The sequence below is a fragment of the Chenopodium album genome, chromosome 1, assembly GCF_948465745.1.
Source record: "Chenopodium album chromosome 1, dcCheAlbu1.1, whole genome shotgun sequence".
Lineage (NCBI taxonomy): Eukaryota > Viridiplantae > Streptophyta > Magnoliopsida > Caryophyllales > Amaranthaceae > Chenopodium > Chenopodium album.
Window position 1 is genome coordinate 83001506 of NC_137834.1, and position 21596 is coordinate 83023101.

General features: G+C 34.5%; 2 protein-coding genes and 1 non-coding gene across 3 annotated transcripts; 2 read left to right on the forward strand and 1 right to left on the reverse strand.

Moving 5' to 3' along the window:
• Positions 1-5736: 5736 nt before the first annotated feature.
• Positions 5737-8822, reverse strand: LOC145636995 (PKS-NRPS hybrid synthetase cheA-like). The gene is made up of 4 exons (XM_081688522.1): positions 8757-8822; positions 6423-8391; positions 6219-6353; positions 5737-6140 (listed from the first exon to the last, which is right to left on the reverse strand). The coding sequence occupies exons 1-4, from the start codon at positions 8820-8822 to the stop codon at positions 5737-5739; spliced, it is 2574 nt and encodes an 857-aa protein (XP_081544648.1).
• A 1935-nt stretch (positions 8823-10757) lies between these two features.
• On the forward strand, positions 10758-10831 carry TRNAI-AAU (transfer RNA isoleucine (anticodon AAU)). The gene has a single exon. It is a non-coding gene; the product is annotated as a tRNA-Ile (tRNA).
• Positions 10832-19682: 8851 nt separating this feature from the next.
• Positions 19683-21179, forward strand: LOC145618461 (protein BIG GRAIN 1-like E). Its single transcript, XM_081673263.1, has one exon. It carries the CDS (start codon positions 19889-19891, stop codon positions 20915-20917), a length of 1029 nt encoding a protein of 342 aa, XP_081529389.1. The 5' UTR covers positions 19683-19888; the 3' UTR covers positions 20918-21179.
• Positions 21180-21596: the final 417 nt, after the last annotated feature.

A 21596-nucleotide genomic window follows, 5' to 3' on the forward strand; every position in this document is an offset into this window, starting at 1 on the left:
TGTTCAGGTACCTGTTGAAAATTTAATCTATAGTTTTAAAAATAAAATATTGATTTTTATATGTAACAACTAATCAATCGTTACTTTACTGAACACTCATATCTAAAGTATTTATCTTCACAGCTAACAGCTTGTTGACTGCTATCAGTTAACTCTACAGCTACAACTACCTTCACAACTATATTTTGCCGAACACACCCACGGAGTATATTTTATTGTTTTTATTTTTTATGGAACACAATATAATTAATAATTAATATATCATGCATGTGACCTTTTTTTTTAGACTTGATTCACTTGGCCGGGTTACTTCAATTCATTTTTTTTTTTTTCATTTATTCAATGTTGATCATTAAGTAATTTATTATAGATCTACCAAAGCTTTTAGGGTTAGCGACTTAGCGTTGCTATTTGATAAAATAATACGGAGTACAGATTAATTAAAAATAAATAAAATCATATTGCAATTCATTTAGTTTAAATAAAAACACAAGAAACATGTGATACAATATAATTTTCTCATAGCTTTGGATACCTATATGACTATATATCCATCCTATCAAACTCGAGCATATATATTTGACTGAAACCAGCAAACTAAGTGAGCAAAGTCTATTGACAAAGATGATATAATTAAGTGAGCAACAAGATGAGCAGCTTCTATTGGTCCTCTTCCAAGCATTGGATAACATGAGGACCACCACTTATGACAACAACATGATGATCCTCCAACACTCGGCCGATTGGGGGAAGACTTGGCCACAAGTAATATTTTTAGTTATTTATTACTATCGAGCCCTTAAAGATATTAATAGTTAAAGTAATAAATTGAAAGATATGTCAGTTAAAATGATGTATTTATTATATTTACGGAGATAATATATCGATTCTATATTTTATATACTGTATATCGTATACCACACGTATGTCACTTTTCTTTAAAAGTGTAACGGGTTCTAACATACTTGGTATATGTCGGGCTAATTATCAATTTTACGGGAGATAAACGGAATAAGAATCCAAATCATAATGAAAGTTGATTGTTCATCTAAACTGGCAACTTTTGATGTGTTGCCACTTTGTCCCACTAAGAAACATATACAAAATTAAGCAGAATTTTGAAAAATTACTAACATCAGTGGTATTATTCATTTAATGGAAATGTCACATTGAAAGGACTCAATATTATATAGTTGTCCTTGTTGATAACATTTGTTGTCACATACTATTGTCGTAAATTATGACAAGGGGGTAACCCCTACCACTAATTTTGTTATCCAGATAGTGACTATGGACCTAGCACAATATGGAAATTTCAGCAATTTGATGTGGCTAGTAGCCTGGTTGGTTTGTGTTTGGTTAAATATAGGCCTAGGATTTATATCATTTTCGTGTGAGATCGACATCGTTGAAAAGGCGCTTTGAATACATATAGCTCATATTATTGAATGGAAATTAAATATCAATCCATATCTATGTTATATGTTATATCTTGTAGAACAGATACTACCTCCGTTATAGGTTATGTGCAACGATTCGACATAAAATAGAAAGGAAAAATGTCTAATCGTTGCACATAACCTATAACAGAGGTATTATAATAAATACTATAGTAAGTATTTAAACAACATTTTTCACTAATAAAGGGTTGTTTGGGTGTTTGCTGTTGGCTTATTTGAATAGCTGGAAATATTAACTATATAGATTGACTTTTCAACTTAGTTGTTTAAGTCGGCTGTGTTACAAAAGTAATTGGTATAATTATTAATTGTTGTTAGCTGGTTATTAGTGATAAAGTGGGCATGCAAGCCAGAAGCCAATAGAAAAAACTACTTCTATAAGCTTTTGGTGGAAAAGACAGCTTAAAAGCCAACAAAAAAACAACTATCAAACATATTTTTTGGTTGTTTGACCAAACTAAAAAACCACATAAAAAAGACAATTGTCAAACACCCCCAAAGTCTCAACTACATTCATTTAGTGAGACTCTTTTATGATGGATCATTTGAACTATTGGTATGATGATTTAAAAGTTTTTATTTTATTAGTAACGACCAATTAGATCTATAGAAAATCAAGGTTTTATCATTTTTATGTCATATTTTGTACGTCGTATATTCTAATATAAGATTGACATGAATACTAATGGTGGTACTAGTCAACTAGTGATGGGTGGTGATGGGGAGAGTTTATATATGCTTTTAATGGTGCCAGGTATTAGAGGAGTATGTATGGTAATCTAATAGCTCCGTTACATATTATTTGCAACGATTAGACATTTTTCTTCTCTATTTTATGACAAATCATTGCAAATAATATGAAACGGAGGTAGTATCTATATTTGTACGGATGAGTCCGGTTTTTATTATTTTCAGATTACTCATAATTAATAATCAATTGCAAGTCCATATGACAAAAAAAAAAAAAAAAAAAAAAAAAAAAGATTTAATATCTAACAAATACGGAGTACATACTATTAAAAGTAAATTTATATATACACACTTGCTCCCTCCGTTCCAATGGAATTGCTCCATTTGACCATTTTTAATGTGGAATGCTAAATACCGCCGTCCATTTTTATCATCACCGCCATCATTTGAAGCAAGTTGACAATTTTACCCTTAGTAAACCCTAACCCAATTTTTACCCTTATTTTTTCACCCTTATATTTTCACTCTAAAGTTAATAAATTTTTTTTTATCTCAATCATCCACCTTTACCGCACAACCTCCACAAACAACCAAAAGCAGGGCCACTTTAGGCAGCAGCTGCGGCGGCGGCGCTAATTGCGGTGGTGGAGGCGGCGCGGATTCAAGTACTGGCGGCAGCGGCGTCAGAATGGGTGGCAAGGAGGTGTGTTTCGAGTTTCTGAATTTTTTTTTTCTGTTTCGTTTTTTTTTATTTAATGAAATGCAGGTAACCGGCGGCGAAATCCGGTTACCGCTGCTGGCAACCGGCGACCAAATCCAGTTACCGGTGCTGGTAATCGGATTTGGACTCCGGTTACCAGCAGCGGTAACCGGATTTTGCCGCCGGTTACCTGCAGCGTTGAAACTCGCGGCGGTGTAATGTGCTGCTGGTAACCGGATTTGCCCTCCGGTAACCGCTGTTCACCGGATTTGACCACCGGTTGTCACGGTGACCGGATTCGGTTACCAGGTTTTAAAATTTAAATTTTTTTGAATTTTTTTTTTTTAAAAAAACCTTATTATTTTTTTTTAATTATGCTTATATTTTTATTTATTTGTAATTAATTATTATTAGTAATGTCCCTAAAAAAATGAATTATTTTTAGTAATGTTAATTTTGTTGGTAATAATTCTGTAAAAAAAAAAATTAAAAAAATAATTGTTGTTGTTGTTTTTTTTTTTTTTTTTTTTTTTTGTTGTTGTTATTATTATTATTATTATTATTATTATTATTTTTTTTTTTTTTAGTTAATTTGGTTATGACAGTTGGCTAGACTCAAAATGACGTTCGATCGTATTGATGGGTCGGGTGAGCGACATACTAATTCTCGTGTAGTGACTGCTTCGGCTAGAAGACAAAGGTCATCTGTTGCTATAGCCGAGGAAGCGTGTGTTGAAGATGATTTTGAGGAGGGACGAGAGGGGGAGGATATGGAGGAGGAGTGGCACGAGGACCAAATTATGGCTTTGATGGGTGATGATGGGAGTTCCAGATATGTTCGACGTCGGCGAGGTAGAGAGCTAGGCCAGGCGTCATCTGAGGCTACTTTGAGGAGAGGTGCCGCTGATGGTAGATTTCAGAGTACAGGAGCTGTTGCTTCCCAGACTCGTAGACCTCGTAGTGGCCGAGCATTGACTGATACTATGTGGCTTGTTCAGGGTGAAATGCCTGGTGGTCCCAAGGATGGTAGTGTCATTCCTAGTTACGCAGGTCACATCGCCACACAGATCTGGATGGGGAGTGGTGCCAGAGATCGTCAGATTTTGAGGTGTCATCCTAGAACTCGGTGGTGCCTAGATTTGCAGGAGATGTACAAAAATATGACAGACGATGTGCGTAGTCGAGTAGATAGTACTGGTTTGAGTAGACTAGCTCACATCATGCATCACCACATTGATTGGGCCCTGATTTCAGCATTTGTAGAGCGCTGGCAGCCGGATACAAACACTTTTCACTTTCCTTTCGGCGAGATGACTATTATGCTCCATGATGTCCAATACATACTTGGGTTACCAATGGAGGGTGCTCCTATTGTGGAGCGTAGCGATGATGCGTCTTTGAGGGTTGACTTTCAGAACTTTTTGGGGGTAAGAGCAGCGGCTCTTGTTGCCAAGCCAGGAGCTATTTGGAATAATGGGGGGGGGTATCATGTCAGGCCATACATGAGAGGTGCCTGGCAGAGAGGGGAGACGTTGATATCCAGGTGCAGGGTTACTTGATGTTAGTTCTTGGCAACACTCTCTTAGTCGATAAGAGTGGTAGTCGTATTATTCCTTCTTGCATCTTAGAGGTGAAGAAGGAGGATGCTCGACTTTCTCTTTATTCATGGGGTTCAGCTACCCTTGCTTATCTGTATCGGCAGTTAGGCATTGCCTCGCGGATAGATTGCAAACAGATTGCCGGGTGTTTGACGTTGCTACAGTCTTGGATTTACGAGTATTTTCCCGCATTTCGACCTATTCAGGGCTGTTTAGCCGTAGCACCGACTGATGGTCGGGCCTCCATGTGGGACACACAGGAACTGGATAAGGACTACCATCGTGTAGTTTCTTTTCGTAGACGTCTTGATCAGATGACAGATCATGAGGTATATTTGGCGCAATGTATTTATTGAAAATTATTGTTTTCACACTTACTAATTATTAACGTGTTGTCATTGTTTTGTGGAATTGGTTGTAGGTTAATTGGAGGCCCTACACGTTGACTCCAGCTCATTTGGTCCCGAGGACTACTTACTTGGGTTGGATACAGTATCGAGACATTGTTGAGTCATACCACCCTGACAGAGTTGTGCGACAACTTGGATATGTTCAGCAGATTCCTCATCCCATTCTTAAACCTGATTATGCTTACCGGCCAGGGTATGAGACGCGGAGTTACGTGGTTAGCTCCGCAAGTGCACCTCAGTTCTGGGACAGATTTCACTCTGGGTCTTATTGTATACCCTTATCGGATTATTTGCTGTTGCTGGACAAGGAGCCTACTTGTTCTGATGATTACTTGGAATGGTTCTATACGTACTCACATCCATGTCTTATGAGTACTGATGAAGTGCTTCGCCCACCACCTCGACCCGATAGGACAGACGTGGATTACGTAAGTTTATTTAAGTATTTAATTTCATTTATTTAATTTTTATTAATTAATTTCATTACCTTCGTTTATTCAATTATCTTAATTAAATTAGACTCAATTAAAATTTTAATTTCATTTGTGTAGTGGGTGCAAAGATTCATGTCTCCATTGCGCAAGTTCATAGCTGAGCAGGGAGGCAACATCACCCCCACGGTGATCGAGGCGCAGGAAGCAATCATGGAGTGGAATGCCATGTTAGAAGATTGATATGTTTTATTATATTATTAGATTTGGTTTTAGTTTTCTAAGTGTTATTAGATTTGGTGGTTTGATGTAATTTTAAGAGTTTTAATATTCTAAGTGTTATTAGATTTGGAGCAAACAATTATTATATTCAATGTCATGTTTTAAATGTTATTATAATAGTATTTCGAACTAAGTAGTAGGAAAACAATACATATCCTATTAACATCATTCACTACCAGATAGATTTTGCCATGTAGCACGCCTATCTTGATATCGGTCCTCCCAACCTATAACGATATCATCACGTATACGGAACCAAGGAGTAGCAATAGGAGGAACCGGGAAATTATCTTCGAACTCCAATCGCACGAAATGCCACCCTAATGATAGTATGCAAAACTCCCTATACGGACCAGTGGCAGTTGATGGAGCAATCCAAGGTAGTACAGTGAGGCATGGGTAGACACTACGACCGTCCCTACCAATACCAAAACACATAACAACGGCATTATAAAATTTGGCAACCGGAAACAAGTCATCAATAGCAATCATCCAATGGTCCATGCCGCATCTCCCTCCAGTCCATGTGATACGGTGTATTGCTCCATCTAACTCTCCAGCAGTGTATACTTGAGAATAAATGTCGCGGTGAGCAGCAACCTCATTTGCAATCAAACGTCAAGCTAACATCCATTCATTCTGGTTACCTATGAAGAAATCGGCAACACATCGAAATCCGCAATTTCCATCACCAAGCGGATCACTCCACCCTTGTAAGAACGGAAGCATGAAGGCTGGAATTTTGTCCAAATATGCAAATTCCTCCAAGTTCAAATCATTCCCTACAAGTTAGGACAAATTTAGAAAAAATAACAACAACAACAACAATAGCAAAAAGAATAACAATGAACCTGAAGGTTTAAAAATGGGTGGTCTACGACCACCCCTACGCCCACCTCGACGGCCACGAGAACCCGAAATATGCTCAAATCCGCTACGATTATGCCTAGTAGAAGTAGACCATTGGCCTGTCGGTGGCCGACCCCTTGTAGTCTTGTTGATCTCTGGATCCGTAAAATCTGTCTGATCTCGGTGTAGCTCCTCAAATAGGACCCGGCTGAAACCTCTCACAAAGCTCGGATCACGATCTAAGACCTCATCCAGCAAAGACCTAAACAAGGATGCATCTTGCTCTGACTCCTCAGCAAAAACATGAATATCAACGCCATCACCGATCACTAAGGTCTTCCAAAATGGATGGACCTGATCCAAATACAACCCAGTGCCAGCACAAATTGCTGTCCACATGGTGCACGCACATGGGAGACCATGCGTCGTCAGCAACGCATACCCACACCTATCAAACACGTCATCAGATAACTCTCTCATCCTCCTTAACTCTCCTTGTAAAATATCAAGACCTCGAAATGACAAAAAGCCGTTAAGGTGAAGTAAAGGCATGACGTTGTGCTGCGAACCCATTCGCCGTCTCGAGTCCTCTAATTGGTGACGAATCTCGATCAGCATACCCTCAATGTTGCTATGCACATGGCGGAAGATAGTGTCTAACGCTCCCGTAGAACTGTCGAACCATTGTTTAAGCACGGAATGTTGGCTCTCTACTCTACATGTGTTGACGTTGCCGAAATGCATAACCAAATTCGTCCAACAACGCACGAATTTCTCCTTGTGGACCAACCATTGCTCCTCAACGTATTTCACCAGTGGTGGGTTCGATGCTACCCATGTCGCTTTCATAGTTTGCAACTCTAACCCATACTCGGCAACAGTGGTCGAACACATTACACTTCTCCATCTACCATTTCGAAATCTCTCGGCCATCACCATATCCTTCCCACACAAATAGTGCGCCTTTGCCAACACATCCTTGTTAATGTGCCACCCGCATAGTAAATGCGCGCAGTCTGGGAAGACCTCTTTCAATGCCTTCATTAACCCCAACTCACAATCAGTTACAAAAACTTTTGGAGCCACCTCATATCCAATGTAAAACTTTAATCTTTCCAAAACCCACTTGTAGCTATCATAAGTTTCACTCTTCAATATAGCATATCCGATCAGAAAGTTTTGGTTTATAGGTGTGACACCAACGAGCTCGAAGAATGGCATGTTATATCTGTTCGTCTTGTAAGTAGAATCCATCCCAATGACATGTGGATATGTACGTAGCATATTGGCCATCTCTGGGTGGGCCAAAAAAGCATGGGTGATAGCACGGGTATCCGGGTCGACATTTATCCAAGTGACATACTTGTGCTCATTTTCCAAGTGAACAAATTGGTGGGCAACATCTCGACCTTCACAAGCATCTAGCCGAACACGATTTCTCACATCGTAGATATGTCTCTTGTTAGGGTTCTCGTTCGGGAACTTCTCTTTCACGGCTGTCATAATGTGACGGGGCTGGGCTGCAGCAGAAGTCATGTCGATAACAAGTGCTTTTGCAGATGGACTAAGACCACTAACTTGTCGGTGACCCTCTTGATATACCATGAGCGGATGGTTATGCATGCCTTTTAAACCCTTTCTTGATATAAGGACCAATCCTTCCATGTCCCTCAAACATCGAGCCGAGATTTTAAACGTACATTTACAACCCTTACTCTTCGTGTTCTTGCGTATAACATTCTCTCTATCCCGATTTTCCCCTCTGTTCCTCTCCCCTCGATCACATTTCATATAATTAATTGGAAGCCCGTTTCTCTGTTTCTTATACGATGAATTTGTTAAAAACAATCCTAATGGAGTGGCAATCTCTCTTGCCCAATCAAGAGCTGCTTCGTAGGTCGGGAACACTTCTTTAGTCTGAAAATGCGGACTATAATCAACACCATCACCGCCGTAGTCCGGTAATGACGCCTGATACAAATAATTATTTTTTTAATTAATAATAACATTGATTATTTAATATTAATAACAATAATTTAAAAAAAAAATTTGGTCAACCAGAATCCATGGTAACCGGATTTGATCTCCGGTTACCGTGGACCGTTACCGGATTTCACCTCCGGTTACCATGATCAACCGGAGGGCAAATCCGGTTACCGTGATATCCACCAACGGTTATGCACGGTAACCGGAGGCCAAATCCGGTTACTGTGACAATAATCGGAGACAAAACCCGGTTACCGCAACGGTTAACCAGTTTTTGTCTCCGGTTGACGTCGTCAGTCGGTTTCTCCGATCAATATTTCGACTCACAACAACCGGAGAAAAAGTCATACCTGTTCTAAACGTGAGGGTGGCGTCACCGGTTCATTCTCCGTCGAGCCACCACGATCACTATCCATTTATCGTCGACTTTTACCGTCGTTGTGGCTGTCCGGTGTAGAAGGTGGTGGTTGAGATGGTTGTTGTTGATTAGAGAAAGAAAATGAGAAAAAAAAGTTACTAAGGGAAGATTTGTCGGTTTGCTTGAAATGATGGCGGTGGCGATAAATTTGGACGACGGTATTTAACAACCCCTTTTTAATGAGGCAATTCCAATGAGATGAAAGAAGTAGCATATGTCCATTACATTTAAAGGGGATTGTCAATCCATCTATTGCAAGTTTTAAGTTACTACTTTGGTTTGATTATTCAACTTATCTTAAACAAATAATTGATCGGATTCGAAGTCACAACTCACAAGAACTACGTAACCTCACCACCTCCCCCCCCCCCCCCTCCCCAAAAAAAAAAAAAAAAATTCAACTAATAAATTTGTACTAAACTAAAAAAAAAAAAAAAAAAAAAAAACAACCTGGCTTACAATTATTTAATAGTGAGGATTAAAAAATGGAAACAAACTCACACTGGACTTACAAAGTCCCAAATCCCATGGAAACAAGTTCTCGAATACCCCACTCGTGAAAATCACAAATTTACAAGTCACAATTAACAATCAACATGTAGATTTATCGAAACAAAAACACAAAAATTGGTTAAACGAAGAATACAGAGTTCAAATATAGCCGAAATGTTATTGAAATTTGACTATGTTTAGCCTAAGATAACATGACCTAGACACTGAAATCCTAAAGAGAAAAGAGATAAGAAGAAAGAGATTAATATAACAAATCACCATACATATGAATGTGTAAGACCGTCTATATTGCTGTAAATTTTGCATATATAAGGATTTCGATCAACTCCTCGTACACTTTGTCTTAGTTTAGGCCAACTCGTCTATTTTTTTTTTATTTTTTATTTTATTCAAACGAGGCATTAAGCCAGGTAAAGGAGTAGGCCAACTCGTCTATTATGGGCTTTTTTTTTCATGCTTGGCTTGGGCCTTGGGTTATGGACAGTTGGACAGTTGACACTAGGGTCGTTTTCCTATACAGTTGACCTAGAAATCTAAATTTCATTATATATTTATTTATATCTAGGAGAATGAACATTTGAATGACCTTGCTCTTTTGAGCTATTCTGCCCTACTCTGCTCTGTTGAAATCTGTTTTGCATGTCCTATCCTGCCCTACCTTGCTTTGCATTGTGTGAAAGCAAAGCGTAGCTCTGCTTTGCTGAAATCTGCTCGGCTCTGCCCTACCCTGCTTTGTCCAAAAGCTCAAAAGAACAACGCCTAAATCTCACATGTCCGTCCACTCAGCTATATAAGTATGTACAGTATAGAGGAAAGATAATAGGACCCTCTACTCCCAATTATATGTGATAGATCACCGTGCTTGAGTGTAGACAGGGAAAGAAAGAGAATCCTCTACTCATAATAAATCATCATAATTTACTCACAAAATATATGGTGAATCGGTGAATTCGTTTCACTTTTAGTTTACCAATCCCAATATATAGACTCCAAAAACTAACAAAATATGAACTTTTCAAATACTTAAATGAATTATCCTAAAACTTATACTATCTCTGTTTCTTATTATATATATGTAACAAAGGAATATTTTATGTCTCACAAATAATACCCCTTTTGTTGCACATAATAAGAAACGGAGGTAGTATCTAAATTTCAAAAATTGAAATTTTCAAAAACTAATATGAAAGCATTGAAATATCCAATAATTTACATCTTTTACACAGTATCACCGTGTGTTTGCCCTGTTTGGACTCATATAATAACTAGTGAATCTCAAATAAAGATATTCATCTAAAAACTCTCTATTAAAAGACATTATTATGGATATTCGCTTGGAAACCTTTTCAACTTCCACGGTATTATTCATGATAAATTAGTTTAATTATAAATATATTATGTTACAAAATTGAAATCAATTGGCCTATTAGCTCAGCTGGTTAGAGCGTCGTGCTAATAACGCGAAGGTCGCAGGTTCGAGACCTGCATGGGCCAAACATTTTTTTTTTATTTCCCCTTCATAAACTTTTGGGCCAATCAATTTTTTGATGCTCTAAACACAGCAACTTTCCATAATGCTACAAATTAAAGCTTCGAGGAACCCATGCTGTTGTCACAAATATCATTTCTCTAGATACATTATATTAGTACTCCGTATTTGGTACGTCGTATGATACTATCAATGATCAAAAGTAGAACATACATGGTCTAGTACCTACTACTAGTAATAGTATAAGGGGGGCTGAATATACTTTTAAACATACATGATCATATTGCAAAAGGTTCGCTTTTATCACACCCTCTGTCGACATCACGTACTTATGTACTTGCATCATTGTTGTACATACTCTTACTAACTTTTACATGTAATACTTTGATCTTTAATTTGCTCGGAACTAATAGCAACATACGTCTTATATATGCAACTTTTACTTGTATACTTCGTTCTCTTTATTTGGAATTAATAGCAACATACGTCTTATATATTAGAGGTGATCATTAATCGGGCCAGGCCGAAGCTAAAAAATTAAGCTCGTTTCTCGAACTGGGCCAAGCTTCGGGCCGAAATTTTTTTTCCCAAACCCGTCGAAAATGGTCGGACCGTACAGGCTTTTCGAGCCATTTTCAGCCCGGGATAAAAAAATCTATTAACACATGCATAAAAATGCATTCCCAAACCCCCCAAAAATAATTCCGGGCCATGCCGGGCCCGACCCAATTCCGGGCCGAAAAATTCTGCCCAAAACCCACCCAAAATCGGGCCGGGCTAATTTTTATCACCTCGATTATATATATATATTATATACATGATAGTTTTACTTGTATGCTTCGATCTCTTTTTCCGGAATTAATAGCCGGCTTAATTATATATGCAGCGCAATTCTTAAAATATTTGTACAACAAGAGTACATACTGGAATTAGATAGGAACAAAAGAAAATTTGCAAGTTATGTACTGTTAGTGGGACTAAAAACACAACTTAAATATCAGAAAAAGAGAACAAATAGTCCAAATTGAAATCATAAAACTAGATAAGAGTAACAACTTAATTTCTCCTATCCAATCACATTTAGAAAAAATAAAAATTAATAATAATTAATGTATGATAATAGTCTCAATGAATCATAGAATAAGAATGGGGAAGTTAATTCAATGAGGGCTCCTTTACTACTTGAGCCACTACTTTTGTCTAACTAAGATATGAAACATGAAACATCCAATTTTGGACTAGTTCAATATTGTCCTAGTTGAAAATTAACAATAAATTCTGCTGAAAATGGACTTTATTTTTTGGACTTGATAAATTGAATTATTAAAAACATTATGAACATGAAAATTAGGGTGATCCACATATTTTTGGTGTTCCAGGGAAGACCATAAAAAATGTAACCAATTTGGGAGACATAGATTCTTAAAGGCACTATATGTGCATTAAGAACAGCCACGTCCATAAATGATGAGAAACGTTGATAAATAAAACTGTGGGCTTGGATACATCCATTATTCATATACAAAGCTATTCCATTCGAGTTCACATAAAAAGGTTAATTAATCGGTTATGTTTTAACACTATTTGTATTCGCTAATTGCTTTAATGTCCTTACTAAATCTAACTTGTGACGTAATACATGAAAAGAAATAATTTCATCAGATGATTTATTTTGACATTTCTCTTTGTGAGTACAACACGAATGCTTTCATAATAGGATTGTCACGATTATTTACTAATACACCAGGATATAATGATATTGTTAATACTACTTGACTGACGTTTTTGTTTTTTTGAAGTTACACGAGTGAATGAGAACTAATTATGTAGTCCGGAGTTGTTTAGGCTTTTTTATTTTTCTTTTAGAAGTAGGGATTTGATCATACTATGTACAGAGTAGTTACATGCTGTGGTACAAGTCGTGTAACTTTGTTGATGTTGTGTTTGTTGCTTTATACAAGTATAAGTTGATGTCATATCATCAGAAAACATTATCTGATCTTCTTATGATCTTATCTCTGATTGGAACTGGAAAATTGCCTAACTGTTAAAACATAATTGGCATACACAATACACAGTTCAGTTTACATAACATGCCAACCATAAGCAACATTGTTGAAGATTGTCCCTTTTTGTTACTACAATATGCACATGATTGGGCCCTTATATTTGGACTTCCAATTTTGCCTTTTTCTCATTTAATGGTGAGAACTCAGGATTTAATTTGGGCCCAAATATTGAGTTGTTGGTTGATATCTACTACCTCCGTCAGAGGTTATGCGTAACGATTAGACATTTTTCCTCTCTACTTTATGTCAAATAATCGTTGCAGATAACCTGAAACGGAGGTAGTATTAAGTTTTTTTTTTTTACCTGGATTATGAATTGCTCATCAGTATCTGAGTATATCACTAGATCTAAATGCATCTGATGCATGAAATATCTACTACCTCCGTTAATTTTTAGTTGCAATTTTGGAATATTTTATATCTCACAAATAATACCCCAAAGTTGCAACTAAAAGTTAACGGAGATAGTAACATTTTTCTTTTTTAATAAGTGTTGACCTCTAAGTTTTGATGATGACTAGAGCAAACTCATGCGTAAATCTAAGTGGTTTGTAAGTTGTATGGACTTAAGCTAAGAGAAAGAGATATTCAAGAGTGCAACTGATTGAGGGATCAATTGTTGGGTGCTTAAGTTTATTGAGGAACTTGAGCTTGAATCTTATATTAAAATAGGTTGTTTGCCCTATTATAATTAATAAGTTGAGCTTAAAATCTTGAGTGGATCATGGTTTTTCTTCTTGATAAGGGCCAAAAGTTTTCCATGCTAAAATCTCTCTTATCACTTTGAGTTCCTTGAGTCATACTTTTAAGTTTTAACTATGCAAAAAGTTTTCCAAGTTCCTTACAAAACAATTCACCCCCTCTTGTATTGTTTATCTGAATCAAGAATAACTACTAGGACGGTTAATGTGCGTCATAGTAAGTCATGTCCGTAGAAAACTTTTGGTTTGGCCTTATTATGTCACAACTTTAACCTTTTGCGGCATTAATAAGGGAATATATATATATATATATATATATATATATATATATATATATATATATATATATATATATATATATATATATATATATATATATATATATATAGGGAATTAATTAGGACAAATAAATAGAAGAACATTTTATATGGTATAGTTGTTCAAACACTAATTCACAAGAATCATCTCAAACTTTTAAAAGGTAGGGATAAGTGAATTGTAAAGTCACAATCACTAATTTGTAAAAAAAATGTAAATATATACCATTAGGAATGATTAAATATACAATGTATTTGTATTTTTGTTTTTTTTTTTTTTTTTTTATGTAGCGTATCAGGGTTGTGTATGTAATTAACCCTATTTTGTGTAATGATATACAAAGTATATGTTTGTGGTTAATAGATGAGACTTAAGGAGGTTACTTTCAAATATTCTCTTTTTTCCTAATCTTAACATGGTACCAAGAACTACTCTAAAGTAGGGTATTAAGTTTTTAAATCCTTTGTGTGACTACTTGACGTGATCTTAAATTCGTGTTATTGTGTGATCGTTGGGCTTGCTTGTTCCTTATTGTGTGCCTGTGTGGTGCCTTACTCATGATTTTATTGTTGTGCGAGTACTTGCTCGTTTTTTTTTTTTTTTTTAATTTTATTTTTTTATTTTACATAGAAATCGATCTAGTGAAAATTGAACCTATAAAATATGATCGGAAGGTTTGAGAGTTTCCACCTTGAGAAAACTCAAGTTTATTTATCTTCTTGATAAATGAAATATGCATTAAGAGACAAATTTATAATATTTTGAATAAAACCGCTAATACTATAACTCGATCTATAAGCGGTTTTAATGTGAACAATTCTATTACATTAATCGATTTGATTTTTATTTCAACTAATCAAAAAGATAAATCTCTTCCCATGCACCTTTCCACTAGTTTCTTACCCTTTTTTTAAAAAAAAAAAAAAAAAAAATTTGGAAAAATCTTATTACAAGGGTTTACAACAACCACACCTTTTTTCTACCAAAAAGGCTACATTTTTAGGGTACAAAAATGAGTACAATGAAAAGATTTAAGCAAAAACTAAAAGTTGGTTGCTTTTATACCATTGGATGTTTCCACAAATAGGGGGCAAACACTTGAAGTCATCAACCCCTAGCCCCTAGCTAACTAGGAGAGGATTGGATTAGACTCGTATATGTTTTTATGTAGATCACCACTTGATGAAATAGTGTGTGGCCCCTTTTATCCTCTTACTAATTTAAATTATAAGTTCGATTGGTCCATTATCATATTATTCATTATATCTAGACCATCTAATTTCTATTCATATAATTATATGTTACGTCAACACCATGCAACCAAATTTCAGAAACTTCCCCTTGTATATATGAGGTATATATAAGAGGGTAGATGCACAATTATTAATCTTATGTGTTTAAGCTAGATAATATTATATAGTGTGCTTGAAGTTGAGCTCAATTGGAGCAAGCTTCGGTTTCATGGCTTTATCTCGGGTTCGATTTACACTATCCTTTCCGCAATTATTGTCTTATTGACCCCTTTGCTATTTCTCGTATAAGTAGTTAAGTTGGAGCTCATCTTGAACTTCCTTTACAAAATTATATCTGAATAGTAGGTAAAATTTGTTAAAAAAGTATATACATAAATAATAATGCAATTTAACGGATTTTTTTTTTTTGGTGAATTTTCCATTTTCATTGACTTTACATATTTCTTATGAGTAAATATAATCCGTAAATCCTTTGACCTCCACTATTAAAAAAAAATATATATCAAATCATAATTAAATTGAACATGTACTCATATTGATTAATATGATTATGTCTAATACATTATTTCTTAGAGATTTGAGCAATTCTTGAATTAATCTCAATCTTCATATCAAGATTTAGGATTGTTATCCTTGAGGAGCACCCGTCATTGAAAATCACACAAATATTGTCGAAATTGGCAAATATAAAAGACAATGCGTCACAAGACTCACAACTTATATGAGATTTTCAACTAATCAACGTGACATAGCTTTCTTCATCTTTGTTATTCTATTAAGTTCAAGTTTTTAATATTTTATTTCCTACACAATTGTTCTATCGGGAATCTTCTTCTAAGAGCTTATACACGAGTGATTTATGAGGATTGCGTACCATATATGAGTGACACTATAGCAATAAGTGTATGGTTTACATTGAAAGAAAGCAATGTAACAAGTATCACTATCCCTAAAGTTAAAAAACTACCCAATGAATTTCAAGTATGAAGAAATCTACCATAATGCACGTGACAACTGTCGTATTCCCGTTGGCACGAAAATTGCCATATCATCGTGACAATAACTAGGCATAAATAGCTACCATGACTAAATCCGTTCATGTAGTTTTCTTGATGTGAGCCCTTCATGGATGTAAGATATTGGACACCATAAATTTAAATTTTCAAAATCAATATATGCTCTAGTTATATGATTCGATGAACCTACTTAAAAATGGTACACATAACACATACATTCATACAACATGTTAAAGTAAAATGATTTAGATCAGTGAAATTAATGTGCGTGGTTTCACAATTAAAGAAAAAAGGTGCTACTATCATTTTCTTCTTTTGGTTAAGATAAATGTGGGTCATAAGACTTATAACTACGTGCACCATGTTTGTGCTAATTTGAGTCATATGAACTAGACTAGAAATTAAAACCCAACCTCTTGTTATGATAGGACATGATCATGTGGCATAAATTGTTGATCTTGTTAATTTTATGGAAATAAATTAGTTAGAGTGCTAGTTATTTTATTTACCTCTATTAGTATCATTAAATAATAGGTAATTTCTGTAAAGTTAATATTAAAGGATTAACTCAACCAAAAGATTAAGCTGATGGTTGAACTCCAAAATCGATTTATATTATACTCTATCAGATAAAATAAGATGAAGGGAAATTGAAAATACATGGATATTGTACTCAACTACGACCTTCTATATTCTTATTTCTTATACTACGTATTAATAAGGTTGATTGGTAGTAGAATAATATGTAATACTATTATATAATACGATAGGGACTTAATTTATCATACTCCCTCCGTCCTTTAATTAGATTCTACTTCTCTTTATTATGTGAGGAACAAATGTTAAAAATAAAAATCTAATTAAGGGACAGATGGAGTATTATTGGGATGTATATTAATCTATAATTTAACAAGAATATATGATGTGTCATTGAAATTGATGATGATATTTTGGAAATATTGAGATAAGTGTTATGAATTTTGAAACTACTACATTGTGAATTTGTGATCTTGGACCTAATAAAATTATAACGTGGGATGCAGCTATATTTGGGATTTGGGACCGCATAGACTTTCAACGTCATAAATGAAATAACGTCTCTTGCATATTATTGCATTATCAACATCGATCATAAATGAACTATTTTGTCTTGGTAGATCTACTGCTCTTGAATATTGATTATTAACATTATAATCGTTTTGCATTCGCACAACGTGCCACAAGACAAATTGGGTTAATTAAGATGAATTTTACTATACCTCCGGTAATTTTTAATTGTAAACTTGTAACAAAAGGGCGGTATTATTTGTAAGATGTAAATAATTCTTTTATTGCAACTAAAAATTAATGGAGATATAGTAGATTGAATCTGGACAAATTAGTTCATTCATTCATTAACAATACGTAGTGAGCGAATTCATTAGGTACTCACCTGGTTTTTGAATGGTAGGTTACGCATGGCAAGTCCAGTACTTGGTACGAGTAATAAAATTGGGGACTTGTTGAAATTGCGTCATCTTCTAAATAATTTAGAACCGGGAGTGATTGGATACTCGATTGGTCATTAATGGTTGAAATATAAGGTACTAAGAAGTCATTAATATATGGAGCAAAATAGTAAGGTACTTGGTTTCGAAACGATTGGTTATGGCAAGTCAAGTACTTGCTTTACTAAATATGTGGACTTGTTGATATCGCTTTGGCTTCTCAATAATTTAGTACTGGAAGGGGTTGGATACTTAGTGATAAATGGTCGAAAGACAAGCTAAGGTACCTTGATACAACATTATCTAAATTAAATCAAATTTGAGAACAAAGGGCTCATTCTTAATCTCATTATATATTTATATAGCTTCTAATTACTAATAGGGTAGAATGAAGTGGGAAAAATCGTTCCTTTAATTTACTTAAAAATTAAAAATTGGGAAATTAGTCAAACACATTTCTTTTCTCTAAAACCCAAACCTGCTCAGATAATCAATTATATGGATTCAGAGACCAGGCCAACCGTAATTAGTATTGGCAAGAATAATAAGACAACTAGGCAACTATCTAGGTTAGACTATATCACTGTATATGCATGGGACATTGCTATAATAAGATTTCAAATTTTCTACAAAATAATTACAAGAAAAAAATTTAGCATGATGATTTTTCTTATATTGTAGAAAGTATTAGTTAGTAGAAAATACATATTTGCGAAACAAAATTTTTGAGTATTATATTCTAACTTGTACTATTATATAACCTTAACAAAGCTTTGAATTAATTAGGTGGCTAATGCGGGAAAATATTGGTGAATTACTAAGCTAGTTTGAAGAGTTCTTTTAGTTTTTGGTTATATTAATAAGGGAAAAATATGTAAACAAATATTTTTTTAGGGGTATAAATATTTGCACATTATTCTTAAGAATTCAATCAAATAATTAGTTAACACGAGGGCAAATAAGTAATAAAAAATTTTAGAAGGTATAATTATCCAACCACTATTCATAAGAGTTGTGGAGTAAATCATTAAATCACACGAGGAAAAAGTTAGATCCAATTATCTTTATATAAATAGGGGCATTATATAGGTAAACAAACATTTTAGCATTAAATTTGTAACACTATTTTATAAGTGTTTTATCATACTTTAAGAGGTTAAGGTAGGGATTTATTGGCTAATATGTCTTGGAACTTTTTTCTACATTTAAGTTATAGGCCAGATGTGGTTTATTGTGAAAGTAGAAAACCCTTTTTTAACACCATAATGTGTCTCACATTAGAACTTTCATTAAATTGGTTTATAGTGAAGCAAAATCAGTAGACCAGAACTAGAAAATTCATATTTGGTACACTAGTAACTTTCTTTCCCCCTTAATCTATCACCCTAAAATCACAATATTTCATGTTAAGTGACAACTCCAATTAGCACATGTTGAGTAACCCCCACATAATATATTTTTCTCTCAATCAAAAACCAAAAATCACGCAAAGAGAAATTCAAATTTTATTTTCCACTCATCGACAACATAAGAAGGCAAGAAGGGAGAGATAAAAGAGAAGGGCCAAAGGGGTGCCCCAATAGACATATAGTGTCTCTATAATACTACTAGATAGATATAATCAAAGATGTTCTTGAGTCACTTTCACCCTCACTCCCTCATTCTCAACCACATACAAGTCATGCCACACTTAAAGTTTGAATAACTAACACCCCAAATATTAATCTTGGTAATGTAGCTATTATAACCCCATACATTATATAACTTGAGTAGCACAGTATTTTTCCAAAGAATCCAAAGTATGACAGATCGCACTATGCCCCCCCACAATCCCCAACATATATAATCCTATTATCTTTCACTTACCATACAAAAAAATTAAAAGAAAAAAAAAAAAGAAAAAGAAAAAAGAAATTCCCATACTTTGTTTTTTCCATCTTTTTGTTACACTAAAGCTAAAATATCACATCTATTTATATATATTTGTGGGACTACAATTGCATTAACTTTCATCATAATATTATTACCCTTCTTTTTATCATTTTAACTTAGTCACACCCTCTCTTTGTTAACTACAAGTATTATTATAAAGCAACCACTCTTCATACCACTCACAATTATTTCAAAAAAACACACAACTAACTTAAACCACAACATTGCATAATAATCCTCCATAAACTAGCTCAACACCACCAAAACTCCAACAACCACCACCACCATGTCTAAGAAGCCCTCCCATCGACGGAACGACTCCGAGGAGCTCGATGTGTTCGAGGCGGCTAATTACTTCTCCGGCTACAATGACAACAACATCAACAACTACTTGGTGTCTCAAAAGGCGGTGTCTAAAGAAGAGAGACGCGGTTATTTAAGGGAAGGTAGGGTTAGCCTCGACGTACCTTCCCTTAAACATTATTACATCCACCAACACAACAACCCGTTGTCAATAGTTGAACAACAACAACAACAACAGCAACAACAACAACAACAACAACAACAACAACAAAAAAGCAAGGATAAAAAGAAATACAAACAACCTAGCTCTCCTGGTGGTAAGATAGCTCAATTCTTGAACTCACTCTTTAGTCAAACAAACTCTAAGAACAAGAAATCATCGAATAAATCCTCATCTTTAAAAGATGAAGATGAAAGTCCGATTAATAGGAGAAAAAGGAGAAGTAGTATTAGCCATTTTAGGTCAACTAGTAGTGCAATTGATGCAAGATCAATGTACTCTACTTCAAGTTCTGGGTTTCGAACACCGCCTCCTTATAACCTTAACACTCCTACAAAATCTTGTAAAGATTTTAGGAATTTTTCGGATTATAAGGATGTTTTGGCTACCTTATCCAAGTATAAAATCCAAGGAAATGGGAATAATAATGGGATTCCCAAGGATGATCATAATAATAATAATAAAGTTATGAAAGGATCATCCAATAATAATATTGATTGGATTGATGAGAAATTAAGAATGGTTGAGAAATCAAAAAATTACAATAATAATAATAATAATAATAATAACATTTCATCACATGTTGTTTATCAAGAGAAGAAAGAAAACTACAAGAAATTTGATCAACATGATGATGAAGATGGAGCTGATAGTGATTCAAGTTCGGATCTTTTCGAGTTACGGATCGATTACGAATTCGGGTTTTGTTCGAGTGGATTGCCCGTTTATGAGACTACTCATATGGACAATATCAAGAGATCTTCAGCTACTAGTGTTCCCATCAAAACTTGAAACTTTGATACAATTTTTTTTTTTTTTCTTTTTTTTGGGATGAGGATTGATGGTATTGTATGTAGTGAGAAATTCATACATTTTGTTTGGTTGATTTATCTTGTTAAAAAAAATAGTTTGAATTTTATTTGTTTGTGTTTTTGTTCAAAAATGTAGCAAGAAACTTTTTTTTTTTTTTTCTTTTGTTATGTACAGTATGGAATGTTTATTTGTCTTGGAAGACCATATTTTTATTTTTAAAATTTTTAAGAATATTCTCTCATTGGGTTTTGGTCTTTTGGAGCAAATCTTAGTGCAAAAATAAATATAATTAATAAAAATAATAAATAAATAAAAGGGTATAATGGTCTATATTTTGGAAAAAATGCACGAGTAGATTGAGGCATGATTGATGAGTTGAGACACTCTCCAAACAAATTTATCTTTAGTACTTTAGTAAACATTTTTTTTTTTTTTTGATAAGATACTTTAGTAAATTAATAAAGCATCTATGAAATCTAGTTGTGGACAATAATATTCTTTTGACTTGAATAAAAAGTTGTGCATGCAAATAGTGCAATGCAACATGCTTATTATTTTTGTTATTATGATCAATGATTTTGTATCTGTATTCAACTTGAAGTTCTGAAAATATGATTATTATGATTAATAAGACTATGTTACCATTTTGAATACATGA

Coding starts and splice junctions, on each gene's coding strand:
- LOC145636995 (XM_081688522.1), bottom strand. CDS start 8,822: ATGGATAGTGATCGTGGTGGCTCGACGGAGAATGAACCGGTGACGCCA. Junction 6,354..6,422: donor ACCCATTTTTAAACCTTCAG/GTTCATTGTTAT, acceptor CCTAACTTGTAG/GGAATGATTTGAACTTGGAG. Junction 6,141..6,218: donor TGTTGCCGATTTCTTCATAG/GTAACCAGAATG, acceptor TTTATTCTCAAG/TATACACTGCTGGAGAGTTA.
- LOC145618461 (XM_081673263.1), top strand. CDS start 19,889: ATGTCTAAGAAGCCCTCCCATCGACGGAACGACTCCGAGGAGCTCGAT.